This window comes from Lepisma saccharinum, chromosome 16, assembly GCF_977018435.1.
Source record: "Lepisma saccharinum chromosome 16, izLepSacc3.1, whole genome shotgun sequence".
NCBI classification, from domain to species: Eukaryota; Metazoa; Arthropoda; class Insecta; order Zygentoma; family Lepismatidae; genus Lepisma; species Lepisma saccharinum.
In genome coordinates this window covers 22812544-22834494 of record NC_139244.1, presented here as the reverse complement: position 1 = coordinate 22834494, position 21951 = coordinate 22812544, and the positions used below count along the sequence as shown (strand labels likewise).

At 38.8% G+C, this 21951-nt stretch overlaps 1 protein-coding gene across 2 annotated transcripts in view; it reads left to right on the top strand.

Moving 5' to 3' along the window:
- Nucleotides 1-21951, top strand: part of flfl (serine/threonine-protein phosphatase 4 regulatory subunit 3 flfl) — a 76258-nt gene that overhangs the window by 31802 nt on the left and 22505 nt on the right. For both annotated transcript variants that reach the window (XM_083137861.1, XM_083137862.1), the window contains exons 9-12: nt 9536-9685; nt 12794-12955; nt 15043-15235; nt 20871-21071. In XM_083137861.1, the coding sequence (XP_082993987.1) occupies nt 9536-9685; nt 12794-12955; nt 15043-15235; nt 20871-21071 (706 nt within the window). The remainder of the gene's footprint in view (nt 1-9535; nt 9686-12793; nt 12956-15042; nt 15236-20870; nt 21072-21951) is intronic.

Sequence of the window (21951 nt, the reverse complement as noted above, 5' to 3'; positions counted from 1 at the left end):
AAATAACAACACTGACGAACGGTAAAAAAGTGAATATATATTGTAACAACAAAGAAATATTGCAATCAACAACTGTTTACAAAGCCTCCTCACTCTCACAACATTCACTCTATCTCTCTTTCACACGCATGAAGTATTTTTACATGTGAAGTATGGATACAAATCATGGATCTCATTAACATATCATTCCTTTTAATTTTTAAACCTTTATGTGAATTTAGGGCATTTGTCTGCCAGCTCCTGTGCTCTTTTAAATTAACTTAAGTGCCAGCCCTCGGAAAGCGGTTAACTAAGACAATTAGGTCGGCGTGGTTAAATCTTTCTTTCGAATGAACGTATGCATCGAGTCGTAAGCACGACATTATACAAGTTTCTCGGACGGGGGTATTACACATAAGCCTCTCTCGTCCAATGAGAACAACTACACAATTACATAGGGATGCAAAAACTTAATTGGCTCCAGCTGCCGGAATACACTAATCAATTGTCGGCGCGAGGAAAAATTACCTTAAAAACCACTATGCAACAAATAATACTATTTCACGCACACGACCTTGCAATAAAAACAACTACGCTTTCCACAATTAAAAAGGACTCATCAGTCAACTATTGACAAATTAAATGGCGCGACGGGGCGGTCGGTTACACAAGAAATGGAGCCCACTTTGACAATTTATACTAAATATTAAAGAAATGAAATGGAGCTTCTAACCCTGAATGCAGACAATTAAATTAGAACATCTGAACATGAAATTACCCTTTTTTATAACAATACCAAAACAATTTTTAGACGCGGAAGTTAGGTTTGGGTTTTCCTGAGTAACTTTGCAAATAAGTGAGACTTCGGCGTTAACTGTACGGTGTTGATACTAACGACGCACGTTTACATGTACATGAGACCCTCTGAAGTATACTGTACCAGACTCTGCTACATGGCATGGTCATTCATCTCTCCTGGATGCGGGACTTGTACACGGTTCCTTTGTGGCGAAATTGTCCTCCGAGGTCGATCGCGACGAAGAATAATTGCGACGATCTGGTGTACTTGCACCTCTTTGGTACTTCGGGCGTTCCTCTTGCCACAAGCGTCGGATGTACGTGGTCACGCGCCGGTCAGGAATCTCTCCAGTGTCGGGCATCAATTGGACGTCGATCTGCAATCATCTCTCTCTGGAAACGTCCTTCGGGCTTTGGTTGGGACGTCGATCTGAAAGCGTCCTTCGGGCTTTGGGCAGTGTTTGGTTTCGGCGTCGTCTGACTGGCTTCGGCGTCGTTGCAGGCGTCAGGGGAGTCGACGGACTCCCTTCTCTTATCTTCTTTAGCCCTCCATCCTTATGTAGTCCACGCTTGGCAAAAACAAATCACCGCGTAATCTTCACCAAAATATGGCGCACACTGGTAACTCTCTATCTGCAAGTCGCTCACAGTACGTAAGGAAACAAAGTTCACGGACACAAAGCAATGATCACGCGAGAGTGTAGCGCGGAGATGCTCTCTCTATGAAATCCGGGTAAAAACTGTGTCTGGAATCATAGTACTGCCTATATATAAGAGATTTGAATTCTTCCGTTGAAAAGGACGCTCTAGTGGCTTGGCTTCTATTTCAGAGGGATGGAAATGACCTCTCTCCATTGTCTTGAAACGCGGTCAAGTGCGCGTCGACGATCCTTGAAGGCTTGGGCTCCAGCTGATTTTCCTGGTCATCCGTGAACATGGGTTCGAACGCCTGCTGCGACTCGAGCCCGGTAGCGGCGAAAATAATCTTTCCTTATCTCCGTGTTGGTGCAAATATGTCATGTTCTAAGCCGAAAAAGGCAGTTCCGCTGTCACTCAAGAAAAACTCGTCCCCAACTCCCGACGTCTGGCTAGGATACAAGTTTATTCACAAAATAAGATCAAACCTCACACTTTCATGTTTGTGCATAAAATGAATCAATAAACAAAAAATAATTTATATCGAACTGCGTTTCACATGTCACTAGATACCGTGACATCTCGCCCTCCTTCCGATCAAAAAATTCTGCAGGCGAATAAAATTTTTCACTACTCAGGGGCACAAAATTTTGACTACAAATTTTTTAACACCCTGTACAAGAAAAGTTAACCAGTTTGATAACACAATACACATGATATAAATGATACCTCCAATTTACATAATAAATATACATATTGTAAACTCTAGGAATGGCGCAGTGTTATTTTATACTTCTAAAATGGCGCGATGTCGCTTAACCATGTTTCGCCATCCCATTCCTCCCTTCGGCGCTGACGACCTGACGGCCCCGGCTGTGGAGATGTGTTGCTGGGCTTCGGCCCGTTCGAGTTTCGCGTCGGGCTCCTTTGAACCCTCGGCGGGCTGCGCCTTGTGTGCCCATTGTCAGAACGCGGGCTCTCTGGTTTACTGTCGGGGTGACGCTGATAATAACCATTGTTCACTCGGCCGTTGGAAAAGCTGCTGTCGTTGCTGTTGCCATGGTGACCCGGCGACCTACGAGTCTGACCACCTCGACGTCTCTGTCCCCGATACTGGCGTCTCTGTCGTGGCGAAGGCGGAATATCTCGAAACTGGCGAACTTCGGCTCCTGGAGCACGTTGCTGCCCATCGTACCTCCCATGGGCGAAATGGACGCGTGGGTGCTTGTTTCCCCGGTTTCCTTCATCCTCCGGTCACCTCCTTTTGTTCCATCTGTCACTCCGCGTCCTCTCGCGTTCCTCTTTGCACTGGTTTAGGTTCTCGAGCGTGAGCGACATGGCTTCTGCATCGAAAACGCACGCCCCGTTGAGATGCCGTCTTATCTCTTGCGGGTAATGATAAATTAGGGCCGCAATTATCTCCGACGTGGTCATCTGTGGCTGCAGAGCCTGGAACTCATTGAACTTACGCCAGAAATATTGTGAAAAAGTAAGTCCCCCGTTCCTGTCGTACCTCTTGTTCCTCAGCTGGATGAGCATCCTTTCCACTTGCATAGGGCGCTGAAAGTGTGTCAGGAACGCTTCCCTAAACGCCGAGTATGAATGAAAGTGTCTTTCATTCCGATCCAGCCAGTTCTTCGCCCGATCTTGCATTAGGCCTTTCAGCACGAGTAATCGCTCCCCATCCGCAAGTCCTAACTCCCGCGCTGTTGCTTCGAATTCCTCTCCGGCAAAATCCTGTCGGCCCCGGAGAACTTCTTGAAATGTTTCTTATATTCCGGCGGGAACAGAGCCCTCCTCGCCGGTGCTGGTTCAGATCGTATATCTTCCCGGTTTGAAGTTTGGGCTTCGAACGGTCGCGGTGATGGATAATGTAGTCCAGGTTCCACTTCGCTTCCCCCGTTGACAAGCGTAGTCGGTCTTGCGTCACTCGCGCACCTTGAAGACGAGGGGACCGCAGCTGGCTGCAATGACGTCATGGCTGCCGGCTCTCGCGATGATCCGGGAACGTCGGCTACGTTCAGTCGTTGCAGCTTCTCTTCTATTTCCTTTATCTTTTCGGAATTCCCTTCCGCTACGCTCGCCGCTCGCCGTACTCGTCGCTCGAGGGCATCGTTGCTCCAAGTGCAGTCGGACTCCAGCTGCGCACATTGTTGGCCGATGTGTTGCAAAGCTCCTTCCTGTTCATGCACGCTTTGCGCCAGTGTTGCCACCTTGGCTTCCTGTTCATTGAGGCGAACGTCGGTCCTGGCGATCCTGGATTCGATTCGACCCTCGGATTCTTGGATCGTCTGAAGGAGTTGTTGCGTTATTTCTTCTCCAGAGGCGCGAACCGTCCCTTGGAGGCATTCTTCCATCCCTCGTGCGTCAGTCTGCATCCTGGTTTCCAACCCCTGGATGTTGGTTTGGACTCCTTGCATTTCAGCCTGCAATCCCTGGATGTTGGTCCGCATCTCGGTCTGCATTCCCTGGAGCATCTGGAGAACCAGCTGAAATTGGTTGGCACCACTGCCACTTCCTACGTCATCTTCTTCCTTGCTGTGGTCGCTGTCCGCACGTGACGATGTACCCCCTTGGGGACTTGGTATCTCCCTTTCCATTTCCAACGGGCCCTTGCACTGAAGACAAACCGGTCTGGCCCCCTCGCTGTCGATTTCGAAATCAGCAAATTCCTTTCCACAAGCCTCGCAAACCATCATGACGTCACTCTTGTTCAAACAGTCTATACGACGATTTCTTAATCTCATGAAGGCCTTTCGCTAAATATCTGCTCGATTTTCTGTCGCACTTTGGAACAGTTACGCAAACTTACGCGAGCTCACACAAAATGTGAATTACAAATCGATACATAAAAAGAAAAAGGAGGTCCGTCGGGAATCCCTTATCCCGCAACTCAGCCTGATGCCATAAATTACGCCAAAAACCAAAAAAATGCACAAAAAGTACATAAAAAATGCCCTATGCAGCTGCCCTTGCTGCTTTCGCCGAAAAAAATATCTGCCCTATTGTTACCAATTACGCCCAAAAACGTGTCCTTACACGTGAACATACGACAAATACATGAAAATAACCCTCGAAATACAAAACGAAAAACACACAAATCATCAGGAACATAACACAAGAATTTTATGCATGACGTATACAACAATGAAATTTCTACCGCTCTCGCAACCTGGCTTTCCTGGAAAGACATGACAAAAGTTGCCGTCCCTGTTCGGGCGCCAAATGTAACGAGTGCACTCACGGTCCCCGAAATGACGTGTCAATCATACCCCGGCACGGGGCCAAACGTCGTTATGTGTACGGGAAACCGGTCGTGACTCACGGTCCAGTTATCAAGTTCGGTACTGAGACGGTCGTTTATCGTCATACTATTGCGAGGCGGAGATTAATACCTTGAAAAGTTACACTGTTTTGTTTACCTTTGATATGTAGATTCGAACAATCATAAAACACTAATAGCATAATATCTGGTACCTGAAAAACGTCAAATAACAACACTGACGAACGGTAAAAAAGTGAATATATATTGTAACAACAAAAAAATATTGCAATCAACAACTGTTTACAAAGCCTCCTCACTCTCACAACATTCACTCTATCTCTCTTTCACACGCATGAGGTATTTTTACATGTGAAGTATGGATACAAATCATGGATCTCATTAACATATCATTCCTTTTAATTTTTAAACCTTTATGTGAATTTAGGGCATTTGTCTGCCAGCTCCTGTGCTCTTTTAAATTAACTTAAGTGCCAGCCCTCGGAAAGCGGTTAACTAAGACAATTAGGTCGGCGTGGTTAAATCTTTCGTTCGAATGAACGTATGCTTCGAGTCGTAAGCACGACATTATAAAAGTTTCTCGGACGGGGGTATTACACATAAGCCTCTCTCGTCCAATGAGAACAACTACACAATTACATAGGGATGCAAAAACTTAATTGGCTCCAGCTGCCGGAATACACTAATCAATTGTCGGCGCGAGGAAAAATTACCTTAAAAACCACTATGCAACAAATAATACTATTTCACGCACACGACCTTGCAATAAAAACAACTACGCTTTCCACAATTAAAAAGGACTCATCAGTCAACTATTGACAAATTAAATGGCGCGACGGGGCGGTCGGTTACACAAGAAATGGAGCCCACTTTGACAATTTATACTAAATATTAAAGAAATGAAATGGAGCTTCTAACCCTGAATGCAGACAATTAAATTAGAACATCTGAACATGAAATTACCCTTTTTTATAACAATACCAAAACAATTTTTAGACGCGGAAGTTAGGTTTGGGTTTTCCTGAGTAACTTTGCAAATAAGTGAGACTTCGGCGTTAACTGTACGGTGTTGATACTAACGACGCACGTTTACATGGACATGAGACCCTCTGAAGTATACTGTACCAGACTCTGCTACATGGCGTGGTCATTCATCTCTCCTGGACGCGGGACTTGTACTCGGTTCCTTTGTGGCGAAATTGTCCTCCGAGGTCGATCGCGACGAAGAATAATTGCGACGATCTGGTGTACTTGCACCTCCTTGGTACTTCGGGCGTTCCTCTTGCCACTAGCGTCGGATGTACGTGGTCACACGCCGTTCAGGAATCTCTCCAGTGTCGGGCATCAATTGGACGTCGATCTGCAATCATCTCTCTCTGGAAACGTCCTTCGGGCTTTGGTTGGGACGTCGATCTGAAAGCGTCCTTCGGGCTTTGGGCAGTGTTTGGTTTCGGCGTCGTCTGACTGGCTTCGGCGTCATTGCAGGCGTCAGGGGAGTCGACGGACTCCCTTCTCTTATCTTCTTTAGCCCTCCATCCTTATGTAGTCCACGCTTGGCAAAAACAAATCACCGCGTAATCTTCACCAAAATATGGCGCACACTGGTAACTCTCTATCTGCAAGTCGCTCACAGTATGTAAGGAAACAAAGTTCACGGACACAAAGCAATGATCACGCGAGAGTGTAGCGCGGAGATGCTCTCTCTATGAAATCCGGGTAAAAACTGTGTCTGGAATCATAGTACTGCCTATATATAAGAGATTTGAATTCTTCCGTTGAAAAGGACGCTCTAGTGGCTTGGCTTCTGTTTCAGAGGGATGGAAATGACCTCTCTCCATTGTCTTGAAACGCGGTCAAGTGCGCGTCGTCGATCCTTGCAGGCTTGGGCTCCAGCTGATTTTCCTGGTCATCCGTGAACATGGGTTCGAACGCCTGCTGCGACTCGAGCCCGGTAGCGGCGAAAATAATCTTTCCTTATCTCCGTGTTGGTGCAAATATGTCATGTTCTAAGCCGAAAAAGGCAGTTCCGCTGTCACTCAAGAAAAACTCGTCCCCAACTCCCGACGTCTGGCTAGGATACAAGTTTATTTACAAAATAAGATCAAACCTCACACTTTCATGTTTGTGCATAAAATGAATCAATAAACAAAAAATAATTTATATCGAACTGCGTTTCACATGTCACTAGATACCGTGACACACAGGTTTCTTTCATAGCAAAGTAATATTTAGGGACCTTGAATTTTTGCAAATGCGAAACCACCGAAAAATGTTTGCAAAAATGCATTCATGTATGAAGAGTGACACATTATAAACACACATTTCATGCATTTTAAATCACAAAATTGTGTGAAGTAGGCATAAAATGCAAATTATTGCCTTTTTTCCAAAATTTCAACATATTTTGTGCTTAAAAATGAAAAATACCAGAAATGTCCAACATTCTTGTGTTTCATGTTTAAAAAATATATTTTGCCATATTTGTGTGTATATAACAGAACATTTGCCAAAATTTGAAATTCAAAATTTCCCTCCAAAGAAACTATGGTGGGTCAGTCATTCCATGTCAAATCAACCAGTAAATAATATTTTTGAACTTTAGGATTCTGATTTTTAACATTTTTTGTTTATTCATTGCACCTATCAAGAGGACAAAAATTGCCAAATTTCAGATTTTTTGATTTATTGACTTTCAAAAGAGCAAAAATCCCAAAGTGTGTGAAAGGGTTTAAATATTTTTTTTAAGATGAAAGATGAAATGAACAGTGAACAAAAGAGTGTGAGGCCAGTTTGCGTGGCAACTGAAGCGGTGAAACAGAAGATCGACCAGCGAATCCATTAATTTAGTACACTCTCCACTGACTTAAACAATTGTCTCCGTACTGAGCCTTCATTCTGCTGTAGATTTCAAAAGGTGTCACTCCTCTGACCACAGAATACGAGTAATACTTCGTTGCTCTTCTATGGTGCAAGTCAACAGTGGAGATCCATGTTGTACGAGCTACTGGGCAGGCGCATACTGCTCCATCGTCACGACATCTTTGTGGTGTGTTACTAAGAAACCATTTTGAGTCCCGAAATACAAATTTTCATTGTGCATAAATCTCCATGAAGTTTAGAATAAAATTCCTGTTATTTAAGGACCCGCTCGTACGTTTTTCAATTTGCTTACCTGATATTAAAAGTGATAAATTTTAGGTATTTTCATGTTATTTGTACTTCAAAAATTATAAAATATACTAATATGAAGACTTGAACATCAACCACTCACTTTATAGTTATGGGTTTAACATGGAAATTCACAAATTAGCAAATTTCACACACATTACAATACAAAAGCAGTAATTTCCATAGGAACCCATTGCCGTCCCATTATGAAATTCTGCATCCAAATAGTCAATTGATGTCTTCAAAACTTCTTTAAAAAAAATAATTAAAAGGGGTGTTTTTGAGATTTTCAAAAAAACGTTTTTTCGGGTTTCCAAAAAATTACAAAATTACTACAGTGCTGTCATGTTGCATTACAAGGGCCTCCCCGATCGCGCAGTGCTAGGGTCGTCGCCTTGTAATCAAGGGGTCCCGGGTTCGATACCCAGTGGAGGCACATAGTGGTTCGGATCCCACTTTAAACTGTAGGTCCAGTCCCGATTGCCTTATTGTGCATAAAGTGAACTTAACACACCCAATCAATCAATCAGTGTTGCATTTCAAATTAAACCTCATTGAAAGCAGAAGAAAATGACACCAATTTGAGCTCTCTAGGTCTAACAATTTTTTATCTACAGCTATTTAAAGATTTCAAAATGTAAAATTTTTGGGATTTTTGCTTTTTTGAAAGTCTATAACTCAAAAACTAAGAGCCCAAAAAATCTGAAATTTGGCAGTTTTCGTCAACGTTACTGGTACTACCACAGAACCAAAAATTATCAATTTCTGAGATGTCAAGGTTTAGGCCATTGGTTGATTTGGCATGGAATGACCTTGGTGCATGTTATACATGAAATAATTCTGACAGAGACATATAACCACTTGTAAATGTAAGTTTTCCACAATTTTTCATCTTCTATCATAATGTTTTGCAACACAACGTGGTGGTTCTGGTGGAGATCGAGTGTGCACCTACTGTCACACGGAACCCGTAAAATCAGTATTTGTGGTTTCAAGAAATATGTATCTTTCACCTCATCTTGTTAAAATAGTTAGAATTGAAAAGCAAGGTAGCAATCCAAAATGGTTGAAAAACAGTTGCCAACCACACATGGAAGGATGCCTGTTGTAACAGGCAACTTCTGTTACCATGTTAATATAATAGGCAATCACTACCTTGATTTTTAACTTTGGGCTACCTTCTTAATGTATATATCAATCAACCTTTTATCATGTTTTAATCTAATTTTGTCCATCCTCTGGAAGAAGTCATATGGTGTACTGAAAGCTTAAGAATGTAAAAGTATGTGGTGAAAAAGAGAAAGAAAGAAATATTACCTGAATGAAAATGTTGGCATATGCTGTGAATTATGTTTAATGCATAATATGATGTTCAAGAAACCTCACCACTTGTAATAAGAGAGAATATACTGTTTATGATATTAAAGAGTGAATAAAATTTAAATGTAATATTTAATATCATTTATAATTTCAGAGCAATGTAAAAAAAATTAAGAGTATTGCCATTTGTATTCACTGCATGGTATTACACCAGGATTCTTATGCAGATTAACTTTATGTAGGATTTTTTTTTTAAAACTGGTAAGTACTTTTAAATGTACTGTACTTTTAAGTCCTTATTTATAATCATAACTTCCTTTATTACACATTATTTTTTCTTTCTATCTGCAGGATGACGAAAAGTTTCTGAATGAATTATTTGCACAACTGACGGACGAAGCAACAGATGATGATAAACGTAGGGACCTAGTACTTTTTCTCAAGGAATTTTGCAACTTTTCTCAAAATCTTCAGCCTCAAGGAAAAGAATCTTTTTATAAGGTTAGTATTTTTTCAATTACATATTAGATTTTCATTGTGTGTACCCATGCAAGTGTGTATACATTTATATCATGTGGAACCCTCTAAGTTGTTATTTTTTGTGTGTATTGTTTTTTTATAATAATTTGATTGTTTTTTGTTACCCTTTGAGTTCAATCACGATAGTGAATTATGAAATATATTAAGGAGATGTAAGAGTCGTTCACTCTATTTATAAAATGCTTGGCATTGTGCATTATCTGTTATTAGTTGAGACATGCAGGTGTAAAACATGGTAAGTAACATTTTGGACATTTTTGAGTTAACAAAGTAAAATGTGCCAACAATTTTTGAGTGAAATTGCCATGTCATACGATTTGCATTTGACCAGGGTGGCGACAGACCTGGAAAATCGGGAAAAGTCAGGGTGAGGTGTCAAAAAAGGTCAGGGAGTTTTGGCTTGGATTTTTTTTTTTGGCCTCAACTTTTAGGCCCCTTTTATGCACAACACAAACACACCGCCAGAAACCAGTGATGGCAGGAGGAAAGAGAGAGAGAAATTTCCAGAGGCAGAAAAATGTATTAAGCCTCTAAATATTACATGGAAAATGCATTGATCATTTTTTCTTGTCCGTATGGGAGTATTTGAAAGGGGCAGAACTGTCAACAGATGGGAGGGTATTAGAGTGGGTGGTGCCGTCCGTTAGTTAGACGTCGTAGTAAGGCATTTTGTTGGACAAACTGAGGGAACATGGAAACAAATAGGCTCCATTGATACATACGATTTTTGTCTAATATCTCCACCCGACAAAGTATCTCACTACAACATGTGACAGAAATTGCATGTATGGAATTGATTTTTGTTGGATGTCTTTGGACTGCAACATCCAACAAAAATACCATGCATAAACAAGAAGAGCTGTAGAGTGCAAATATGCTGCTGGAATTTTATTACTCTTCTGGCTCACTTCACCTAATTTAATGTAGCAGTGCTTACGAAGGTTTTCTTTCGTCATCCTGACGTATTACTGGTTTCGCACAAGTTAAGTTACGTTTACAATGACATTGCACTATTCTTAGATATGAAGAAGAATCCAACAAAATGGGATATATATCGAATACTATCACGAAAGAGTGAAACATAAATCTGCATTGGTGAATGTTATAAAAATTGGCAAGTGCATGCTCCCAACCTCAAATTTACCACAACACTAGTATTGCAATGAAATTAATGCCACACTCTGTCCTGTCTGTTTAAACTCGTGAGATATGGTCATTAATCTCTCACTGAGTGAAGTTAATGTCCATAGAGGCATGCAAATTTCGTTTTTGACGAAAACACGAAATATGAAATAACATGCTGTAATGTTCATTTTTCATGTTTCTGAAAGGTCTGAGGTGCATTTTTCTACCCTGTTTTGTCACGAAATAATGCGAAATGAACTGCAAAATGTCAAATTGACTCTTAAACACGAAATTTACCGTTTATATACCGACGCGACACTTTCTGAAGTCTTAAGTATCCTGTGAGTTATGCAATTCACGGAAAATTGATTAATTCTGCTGTAAATATTTGAGAAGCAAAAATGGACCCCTTTACACAGGAATATACTTAATACTCTGGTAACTACATAAATATGCTATTAAAAGGGATAAGTTTATTTTGTGTAATAAGTGCTGTTTTCAAATCAAATTTAGGATTATATTCACAATTTTAAAACCAAAATGTCATTTTATATAGCACTTTTCATGTGATTATTCACTGCTATAACACCGAAATTTTATTTTATTTACCGCTTTTGAACCCGAAATCGACTCTGTTTTTGTACCAAAATTTTGCTTTTTTATTTACCAAAAATATGTGCCTCTAGTAATATCATATCTACTCGAATCATTCAATCATAAAAGCAAATCACTTTCTTCAAGAATTGACTTTTCTCTGGCAGCCCTGCTAAATGTTCACTTTCTATCTGATTTATATGAGGGGTGGCCAGAAAGTAATTTCCAATTAGTAGGGACATTGATTTTTCCCAAACGCGAAAACCGTGAAAAATGGTAATTGCTGCGAAGTTGTATTTATGAATGTGCAGTAATGTCTGGATACATTTTTCGCCCATTCGAAATAATGCGAATTTGGCGTAAATTGCGAATTGTTGGCGTTTTTAGCGATTTTTTTTAAAAAATGTCCTAATACAACAAAAAATTAAATGAAATCCAACATTCTTGTCTTTTCTAGGCCATTTTTGTGTACAGAGAACATGCCAGTTTTCCAATATTTTATTCAATAGTAAACTATAATGCTTGTTATACATGGAATATTCCGACTGCCACATTAAATCATGTATTTCCCACGATTTTTTCAACTTCTATCAAAACCATTTGCATCACAGCAAAGTGGCAGGGTTCAAACAGGAGATTGAGTGGTATCTACCGTCATGAGGGAGCCACATCTTCAGTATTTGTTGCACGAGATGTGTTTTGAACTACCAAGCTAAGTGCGCACCATTGTCATTTATTGAGCGAGAAATAATGGAGTTCAGTCGTTAGGGCTTCTGAATACCATGTGAGAGACCCGGGTTCGATTCCCTGCAGGGGAGAACGGGGATCTTTTCCACCTATTCAAACTGGTCCGGCGCCCACTCAGTGTCATATCAAGCGGGTACCTGGAGGAAACTTTGAGGGATAAAGGTAGCCAGGAGCATGGTGCTGATCACATCACCCCCACCTTCAGCCGTGATCAAGAAAGTGTGGGGCCCTAACTCCACACCCTTATACACCTTCATGGCAAAGTGCAGGGGAGCACTTTTACTTCCTCAAAAATCTGTTCCAACATATCAAACTGTCACGAAAATACGTAGTTTAAAAAGCACAATGGAGAATTAAGTTTCGGTATATTTGGCAGAAAAATGTTCTAAAACAAAAATGCGAATTTTGGGCAATGTAACACTAACAATTAAAAAAAAAGATAATGCCAATATTTGGTGCCATAATATATCGGTATCTGTCATGTGAGATTGATTGATTTAAATTTTTTGGGTGCGTTGCCACTTATGGTCATTATGCACCCTTCAGTATATACGGAGAAAATTCCATTATCTAAGTGCTTATGCATGGCTCTTTTTCTTTCAGGCACTCTCCACTTTAGGGATTCTTCCAGCATTGGAGATAACACTTGCAATGGATGAACCTCAGACCAAAACAGCATCCATAGACATTCTTACATATATAGTGGAGTTCTCTCCGTCCATGGTACGAGATTACACGTTGCAGCAAGCCCCTAATACAGATGAAGTAAGTAAATTCTGTCTGGTTTCCATATTAAAGATTATAATGGGAGTGTTAGGTCATTAGCCTTTTACTCAAAGGTCCTGGTTTTGGTGCCAGTAGGAACACAGTTCGGTTTGGATTCCACTTTAAGTTGTAAGTCCTCTCTGTTGACCCATATCATCATAAAATCACAGTGTCTACTCAACTGACTGACTTGGAATTTCTTGAATCATCTCTAATTATGGGCACTGGGAATTATGTGTGTATTATGCTTGAACAAACATGAAAAAAATTGCAGCATTTAGTAATTCAAATCCTGTGAAATTTAGAATTTCCTTAGTTTAGCTTCTAAAGAATATTCTAAATGTTAGTTTCTTTACTGTTATAAGATCTTTTTCGTTGGTGACATTTTTTCATCAATCAGTTTAAATATAAATTTTCTCATATAGTACAGTGCAATGCACATGTATTGTATGACAAATTTTCCATTACTATTACTATTTTTATTAATTTTTCTCTTCCATCTTACATGATTCTAAAGAATGCTGGTGCAGATGTTGTCAGCACTGAACAGAGTTGAATATTCTTTCTCTTGAATATGAAGTATCTAGAAACTGAATACAGTGGAACCCCAATTTAAATTTTTCTTGAATTTACATTATCCCTATTTTCCCACCTTTCTAATTTTTGCAGCTTGGTCTCATGCAAAACGTAAAATCGAGGTTTCACTGTATGTAAGGAAGGTTTTTGTATTTTTCTTGATTATTGTTACTTTTTTTTTTTTACCACTTTTGGTTAATTACAACAATGAGGATGAATAATGATTAGAGGCATGCATATTTCATTTTTGACGAAAACACGAAATGTTAAATAATACATTGTAATGTTAATTTTTCATGTTTCTGAAAGGTGAGAGAGGTTCATTTTTCCTCCCTGTTTTGCATGAAATAATGCAAAATAGACTCTTAAACACGAAAGTTAGTTTATTTACTGACGCAACACTTTCTGTAATCAGAATTATCCTGAGAGTTATGCAATTCACTGGAAAATGATTCATTCTGCTGTAAATATTTTGAAAAGCTAAAAATGGACCTGTTATATAGGAATAGACTTAATATTCTGGTAATCACATAAATGTGCTATTACAAGGGATATGTTTATTTTGTGTATTAAGTGCAGTTTTTAAATCAAATTTTGGATTATATTCACATTTTTAAAACCAAAATGTCGTTTTCTATACCACCTTTTCACCGCTATACCAGCGAAATTTTATTTTATTTACCGCTTTTGAACCCGAAATTGACTCAGTTTTTGTACCGAAATGTTGCTTTTCTATTTCCCAAAAATATATGCTTCTAATAATGATATATGAAATTGATGAAAGGGTGCTTACAAAGAGAAACAACTCGTGCCCATGGCAGAACTTGAACCTGGAGCCATCTGTGGCAAGTTTTGGCACTCTGCATGCTTGTTCATCGATGCAACAGAAACTGAATATGGTCCTAAATTTCTAAAGAAGAATGGTTCAAAGAATAGTATCAGACACACCTGTAACAGGGTGTCTTATCAGTCAAGAAAAAGTCAAGAAAGCGAAAAAATCATGCTTTTTTGTCAAGAATTTGTGCTATTTTTACAGTATAGTGAACTTACATTGTTATTTATATACGTGTACTGGAATTTGATAAAATTTCATATTTGGAAATCTAAAATTGTTTTGAATTGTAGTTGGGATGTGTTCACTTTGTTTCTTAAAAATAACATTCTTGTAAGCTTGAAGTTTTGTAAAAATATTAAATAAAGTATTGTGGCCATTCCCCAACCAGGATGAAGTCTGAAGCATTATTTTTTTAATGCCTTAATAATAAAAGCAAGTCTAAATCTCTTGTTAAAGTACAGCTTCAGTGTTCATCTTAACCGGTCTTGTGGTAGGTTTTTTTTTTTTTGATAAAATATCTATTTCCTTTAATTTTGCAACTACACCTAAGTATGCTAGGAAAAAGAAAAAAATAGGAAAGAAAGATTCAAGAATTTTGGATTTGTTATTTTGGTAGACCCCCTGTGTAACAAAGCATATGCTCAGGACTAACTGCTTCCATGCTTTATCTTTTCAGGACCAAATGTTGATCAATATAGTTTTGGAGCAGATGATCTGTGATAATGACCCAGAACTTGGGGGTGCAGTGCAACTAATGGGCATTTTAAGGATATTGCTAGATCCTGAGAATATGTTGGCATCAGTGAACAAGTCAGAAAAGACAGATTTTTTAAATTTTTTCTACAAACATAGTATGCATGTTCTTATAGGTAAGATTACTGGTTATTTTTTTATATTTTTCATTTATTTGTGTTTTTTTTCCTTTATGCATTCTTCTTATTATGTAGTAAGTGTATTGGTCAGTTTTTTATGTACCTTCTACAAATTTTCAATGATTAGCTCTTCGCTTCTTGACTGTTAATGATATCCGAAAGTATTGGTAGGAATTTATTCACTGGATACCAGCCAATAATTTTACAGTGTTTGGGTATCTTACAGGGTCTGCAAGAAATGCCCTGTATCACTTTCATTCTGTCAGATTATCCTGGGTTTTATGCAAGACACAAAATTGTCGTTTATTTTGAACCAGTATTGTGTGTAAAACTAAATTTTTGTAATTAAATGATAGCTTTTGTAATATTCCAATGTAATTTGTAAATATTGAAAATCAAGACCGGTAAACTGATCCATATGCAGTGAAATTCTTACATATCAATATTAATCAATGTTTTGAACAACTTTTAATCTTTATTCTTTGTTTATAGTGCATTAATCTTATTTTTTTGTAGTACAAAATTGAACTATTTCCTTCATAAAAACATTGGTTTTGTGTTCAATAGTAACTTAGTTTACTTGCTGACACAACACTTTCTGAAGTCTGATTTATCATGTTTGTTATGCAAATTCACGAAAAGTGATTAATTCTGTTGTAAAATTTGAGAACAAGAAACTGATTCACCTTTACCAGGTATAAACTTAATACTCTCATAACTTCATAAATATGCTGTAAGAAAGGATGTGTTTATTTTGTGTAATAAAGGTTGTTTTTAAAACAAATTTATAATTCATAATTCACGATATGTGAGACTTACTCACTTTATACAGTGTGGTTACAAATTATTGGACGATGTCATAAGGCTATATTTTTACTAATACTGAAGATAAATACATTATCTTAGTGTCATTTGAAAGAGGGAAGTTTGAAGTTTTCGAAGTTGTCATGTGATTTTAATTTGTGTAAACATGTTTTGTGCCGTTTCTAAGAGACGTGTGTTTGGCCCATTTTTTTTTTGCCGAGAACACTATCATGTGGACATGTTGGAAAGTTGGTTAATGCCACAGTGCACAGAAGAGTAGGAACAGGGGTTCATTTTGCAACAATAAGGGGGGGGGGGGCCTCCACATTGGCATGTTGTGGTCCGGGGGTACCTAAATCGACAGGATTGGTCGTGCAACGGCCGCAGACGACACATTCTGCACATAGCCACCATGTTCACCGGACCTCGCAGTGTGTGATTTCTTCCAAGGACAATGTTTACATCCCTCCATTTCCAGCTAGACTGCCAGAATTAAGAAGGCGCATTAACAGAGCCATCAAGAACGTCACACCAGACATGCTTGAGAGGGTTTGGCAAGAATAGGATCACCGCCTGGACGTCTGCCGTATTACACGTGGGGCTCACATCAAGTGCATCTAAAGTCAGTAAAAAAACTTCAAACTTACTTTCAAATGACACTAAGATAATGTACAGGAAAACCTCGTTAATACGATATTGGTTAATACGAAGTACCCTTTAATCCGAAGCCGATAAGCCCATTCCCCAGCCGATAAGATAGGATTTATAATGTATTTCAGTACGGATAAATCGAAATACGGATAATTTTTAATACGAAGTTGTTTACAAGACCCTTCCGCAAAACTGGTTTTGCTTAATTCGAAGTAGACACCTGCGTAAGTAGACAAGAGAAGATCGAATGTGGAGAGAGCTTGGACATTATTTTAACTTGACCTTGACATGTTTCCTTGTCCTAAGAGCTGCTGACAACTCGAGGGAAGCAGCCCGAAATGCCCGCTGGACATTGACATTCCTTGTCAATGTGCATGGGAGGTCAAGCTCTTTCCCCGCTGAATGCGCCACCTAGGAAATATTCACCAGTGCTAGATGAGAAATGCGAGATAAGATCGCACGAATGTTCCAAAATACAAGATGCGTGGTGCCTGGAAGTCTCACCCATCTGTCTAGCTCTGAGCTCGAGATACAGCAATTTCCCGTGAGCGAGCAACTTTTGGCCTGGTAGCCGACAACTTCCGGTAACCACTTTCATTAAAAGCGTGTTCTTTGTGCCCTGTAGAACTTCATAAAAAAAGGGAAACTGTTACAGATAATCAAAGCCGCATAGGCCAACTAAAGATCGTCAACCCGCTTAATGCGTTGTCATCTAGGTTTCCCGCAAAAGTTGACGTCGATCTTACGTATGTTGCAACTTCAGTTTCCCAACTGTGGCGGTCATAAAATTTGCCAAAACAGTGTTTTGTTGTCTGAGTGACTTCTCCCCTTTATCTATCAGTAAAAAGGGGGGGGGGGGGGATGGGTGTCCGTTGCTAATTGTTTCGGCCACGATTTTCTTGCTCGTGTGCGCACACCGGCTCCTTTCCCTTGGCGTCTAAAAAAAAAGCAAACAGTTATGAATACCTTCTTTAAAACTAACAAAAACCGCATGATAAGTAAAAGAAAAGTGAACCCCTTCCTTCTCCTACAACAGGTCATTATCCGCCACTGGTGTGCATGGTAATGTGATAATTGCAGAATTCAGGTCCCTCTTTCTTGTTTGAATGCAGCTGTCTGGATAGGAAATATTGCCCGTATTATTGTCTGTTGCATAGTAAAAGGTAATGCAAGGATAATTTTTTTTCACACTGCTGATAAAAGTTTGGTCTTTGACAACTGCAACTGCGTTATCTTTAAAATGCGGATGATTTCCCTTCTGCCACCTGTTGCTCCAACTTCCAGCGGGTCTCATTGTGTTTAGGCTGCAGCTGGCGCCAGTGTTTAGTCTAGCGTCTGGAAAGCTCTTGCTCGCCGATAACTGCAATGACTCGTGCGAAGGAATAAGCTTCATTGTTTTGAATCCATATAATCCCCGCTTTTCTTCAGAACCATTAGCATGCTGCTGTTAAAAAAAGACAAAAAAAAAAACAACGCAATGCTCAATGTAGGAATACGAGAGGAAACGTTTTGGCGGAGCGAGTGTTTGACCTCCAGAATACTCCTGAAACCTACAATAAATTGTCGATTAATCTGAAAATACGCAAGTTTCGTAAAGCTTCTTGCAATAAACGAGATTGTTTTCCTTTCCGCAGGTCTCCGTGCAAACGTGTTTCTTCTGAACTAAAATTGTAAGAATTTCGTGGAAGAGCAACGACTTTGCACAATTAAAAGAAAATACCGTTTTTTATAAGATTTTTGCCACGACATGCATCCCGTGCATAACCGGTTGTATAACTAGGCAGGATAAATGGTGTTAACCGTCTCCTTGGAATCTTTGTGTCCGCGTTAAGCTCCGTGTTCTCATTTTGTGTAACATTTTTTACACTTTCTTTAAAACGTACAATATTATTATATAGTACATAAAAGGTAAAGGTAAAGTGTTCCCCTGTGCTTAGCACCACGCCATGAAGGCGTATAGGGGTGTGGGGGTAATGCCCCACACTTTCTTGATCCGGTCGTGAGTGGGGGTGATGTGATCAGCATCACACCCCTGACTGCCTTTACCCCCCAGGGTTTCCCCCAGGTACCCATGTTATTCGACGCTGGGTGGGTGCCGGGGCCGCTTCCATATAAAGCTTATTTTCTGAGCTACCACCAAGTATAAAACATCCTTTGTGGAGGTAATTTATACTATACTTTATTTACACCTGAAAACAGGCGCCATCTTGAAAAGTTTGGATAACTCGAAGTCGTTTAATACGAAGTTGACAAAATTTGGTCCCTTGAACTTCGTATTAACGAGGTTTTCCTGTATTTATCTTCAGTATTAGTGAAAATATAGCCTTATGAAATCATCCCATAATTTGTAACCATGCTGTATATATTAATTCGTATTTTCAATAAATTAAAAATATAAAACTTTGTTACTTACGTGAAATGAGTATCTATTTTGTGCAACGACATTTTGGAAAAAAAAAAAAAAAAACTTTCTTTCTTCAGGTTCTATTCTCAGCTATCCGAAATATACCATACCCATGTCTAATCGTGTCATTCGTCAGGGAAAAGGAAACTGTACAAATTTGATACATACGACAAGGAAGGAACTGGCAGGCTGCATGGGAACAGTGTAAATAGGAATTTTAGTGCGAGAGTTTTATGGTGATAGTTTTGACAAATGATACAAGAGCATGGGAGTAACAACGGTTTTAGAAGTGTTTTCCAAATTTTACCTTTACCAAATTTGTTCCGTTTCCTTTTCCCTGTCGAATGACACGATTTGACATGGCTATGATATATTTCGGATAGTGGAGAATAGAACCTAAAGAATTAAACAGTTGTTTCCGAAACATCGTTGCACAAAATAGATACTCATTTCACGTAAGTAAGAAAGTTTTGTATTTTTAATTTATTGAAAATATGAATTAATATAAATTTATATTCACCACTTGAACACCGAAATGACTTTTTAGAGACTGCTTTTGATCCTAAAATGTGCTTAGTTTTTGTGCTGGAATCTTATTTTTTTATTAACCATAAATAGATTCATGATTGGGAAAAGAGATGCGGTAGTATATAAATATGGAGAAACTAGTACTCACTTTATCCGCGAACAGAACAAAGAAGATAAAACAGTTTCGTGGATAAAGTGAGTACTAGTTTCTCCATATTTACGTAAATAGATGTTTCTAAATGCACGGCCATGAAAGGAGGCAGGTGGACAAAATCGCGCTGGTGCCACATATGGAAAAAACACAGCGAGAGTGGGACAAAAGTTGCTGGTTCCCTCACACTGTGTAGCAACGTCAACATGGCTGAGTTGCCTAGACTGACCTCTCTCCGAAACACTTTTCTGTCATCTCTGACCTTGGAAGCAAATATGTATCACTAGTGGCATGCATGTTTCGTTTTTGACGAAAGCACAAAATGTGAAGTAACAAATTGTAATGTTAATTTTTCATGTTTCTGAAAGGTGTGAGATGCATTTTCCTACCCTATTTTGTCACGAAATAATGTGAAATGAACTACAAAATGTGAAATAAACTGTTAAACAGGAAATTTAGAGTTTATTTACTGACGCAACACTGTCTGAAGTCAGAATTATCCTGTGAGTTATGCAATTCATGGAATATTGATTAATTATGCTGTAAATATTTGAGAAGTAACAATGGACTTCTTTGTACAAGAATAAACTTAATATTCTATTATTGACATAAATGTGCTGTTAGAAAGGCTATGTTTATTTTGTGTAGTAAGTGCAGTTTTTAAATCAAATTTTGGGTTATATTCATATTTTTAAACCAAAATGTCATTTTATATACCGCTTCTGAACCCGAAATTGACCGTTTTTGTACCAAAATTTTGCTTCTTTATTTACCAAAAATTTGTGCCCCTATGTATTACATCAATTACAAAGACCAACTCTACAACGAGATCTTTCATACTCTTAAACCTCCGAAAACACGGGAATGTGCTCTCATGTAGCAACAGCACAAACTTTTGCCACCCACCTAATTTCAGGGCCATACATTTAGGTATAAGTATTGGTTCAGAGTCGTATCTATTGAACTTTTTAATATTTTTAGTATTGCAAGACACAGATAAATGCTCGTGGTGAGATAAGAACACATTGTAGCACTGTACTTGTTGATGTAATACTTGTTCGAAGATAATCTACATGAAGAATTGTCTTTTCCAGCACCTCTTCTGGCCAACACAGCGGAAGATCATCCTGCCAAAGAGGATTATCAAACTGTGCAACTTCTTGGTCTCATCCTGGAACTGCTTTCATTCTGCGTGGAGCACCATACGTATCATGTCAAAAATTACATTCTTCACAAGGATCTCCTGAGGCGGATTCTTGTCCTCATGAAGTCCAAACACACATTCCTTGTACTTTGTGAGTATTTTGTTTTCCCTAGAAATTAAATGAAAAGTGTATCATTTATTTTTCTTATGTATACTTTGCTTGATTATGTGCATATAAATAAGAATAAATGTCTGATGGAGCGTATGTTCTCCTGAAACATTACATAAAAAATTGTGTTCATGAGCTTGTAAGAAGTGCAAGCTACTAGGGAAATAAGTAGATAATTTCTTGAGAGTGTAGGTAAACTTTGATATGTTGATGCTATTTCTTCAACTTTATTGCTACTCATGTGTGTGGAAGGACACCTTCTTGCAGCAAAAAGATTATTGAATTTGTTATAATTTTTTTTAAATGTTACATTTTATATGGATCAATTTCTTCATTATTGTGAAGAAATCAATACAAATTATGATTCATTAGTGTGATGTTTAAATTACACAAGATATTCTTGTTTAGTATAAAATGTTAATACAGGGTGTCTACCAGTTATGAAAGTCAAGAAAAAGTAAAGAAACCAACAATAAAATGTCAAGAAATTATACTTGTGGTCAAGAATTTCTGCTATCACAATGACTGACTGATTGATTTTAGTTGAATTTATTTCACATTTCTGCCCCTTTGGCTAATCGCAAAGATAGAATGGTGGTAAGATAAGATGGATGAATGGACAATCCCAAATATATAGGGATGACAACACGAGCCCCACATAAGATTATACTGGCTGTGAGTCTCTGCAGTCTCGCTAGTCTGCCAAATACAGCTTCAGTTTTCATCTTAACTGGCCTTTTGGTAGACTTTTTCATTAAACAAGTATTTATTTTCTTAATTGTTCATTTCCAACTTTACCTAAGTAGGGGTCGTATAAATAAAGGCTAAGAAAAAAGGTAATGAAAAAGTCAAGAATTTTGGA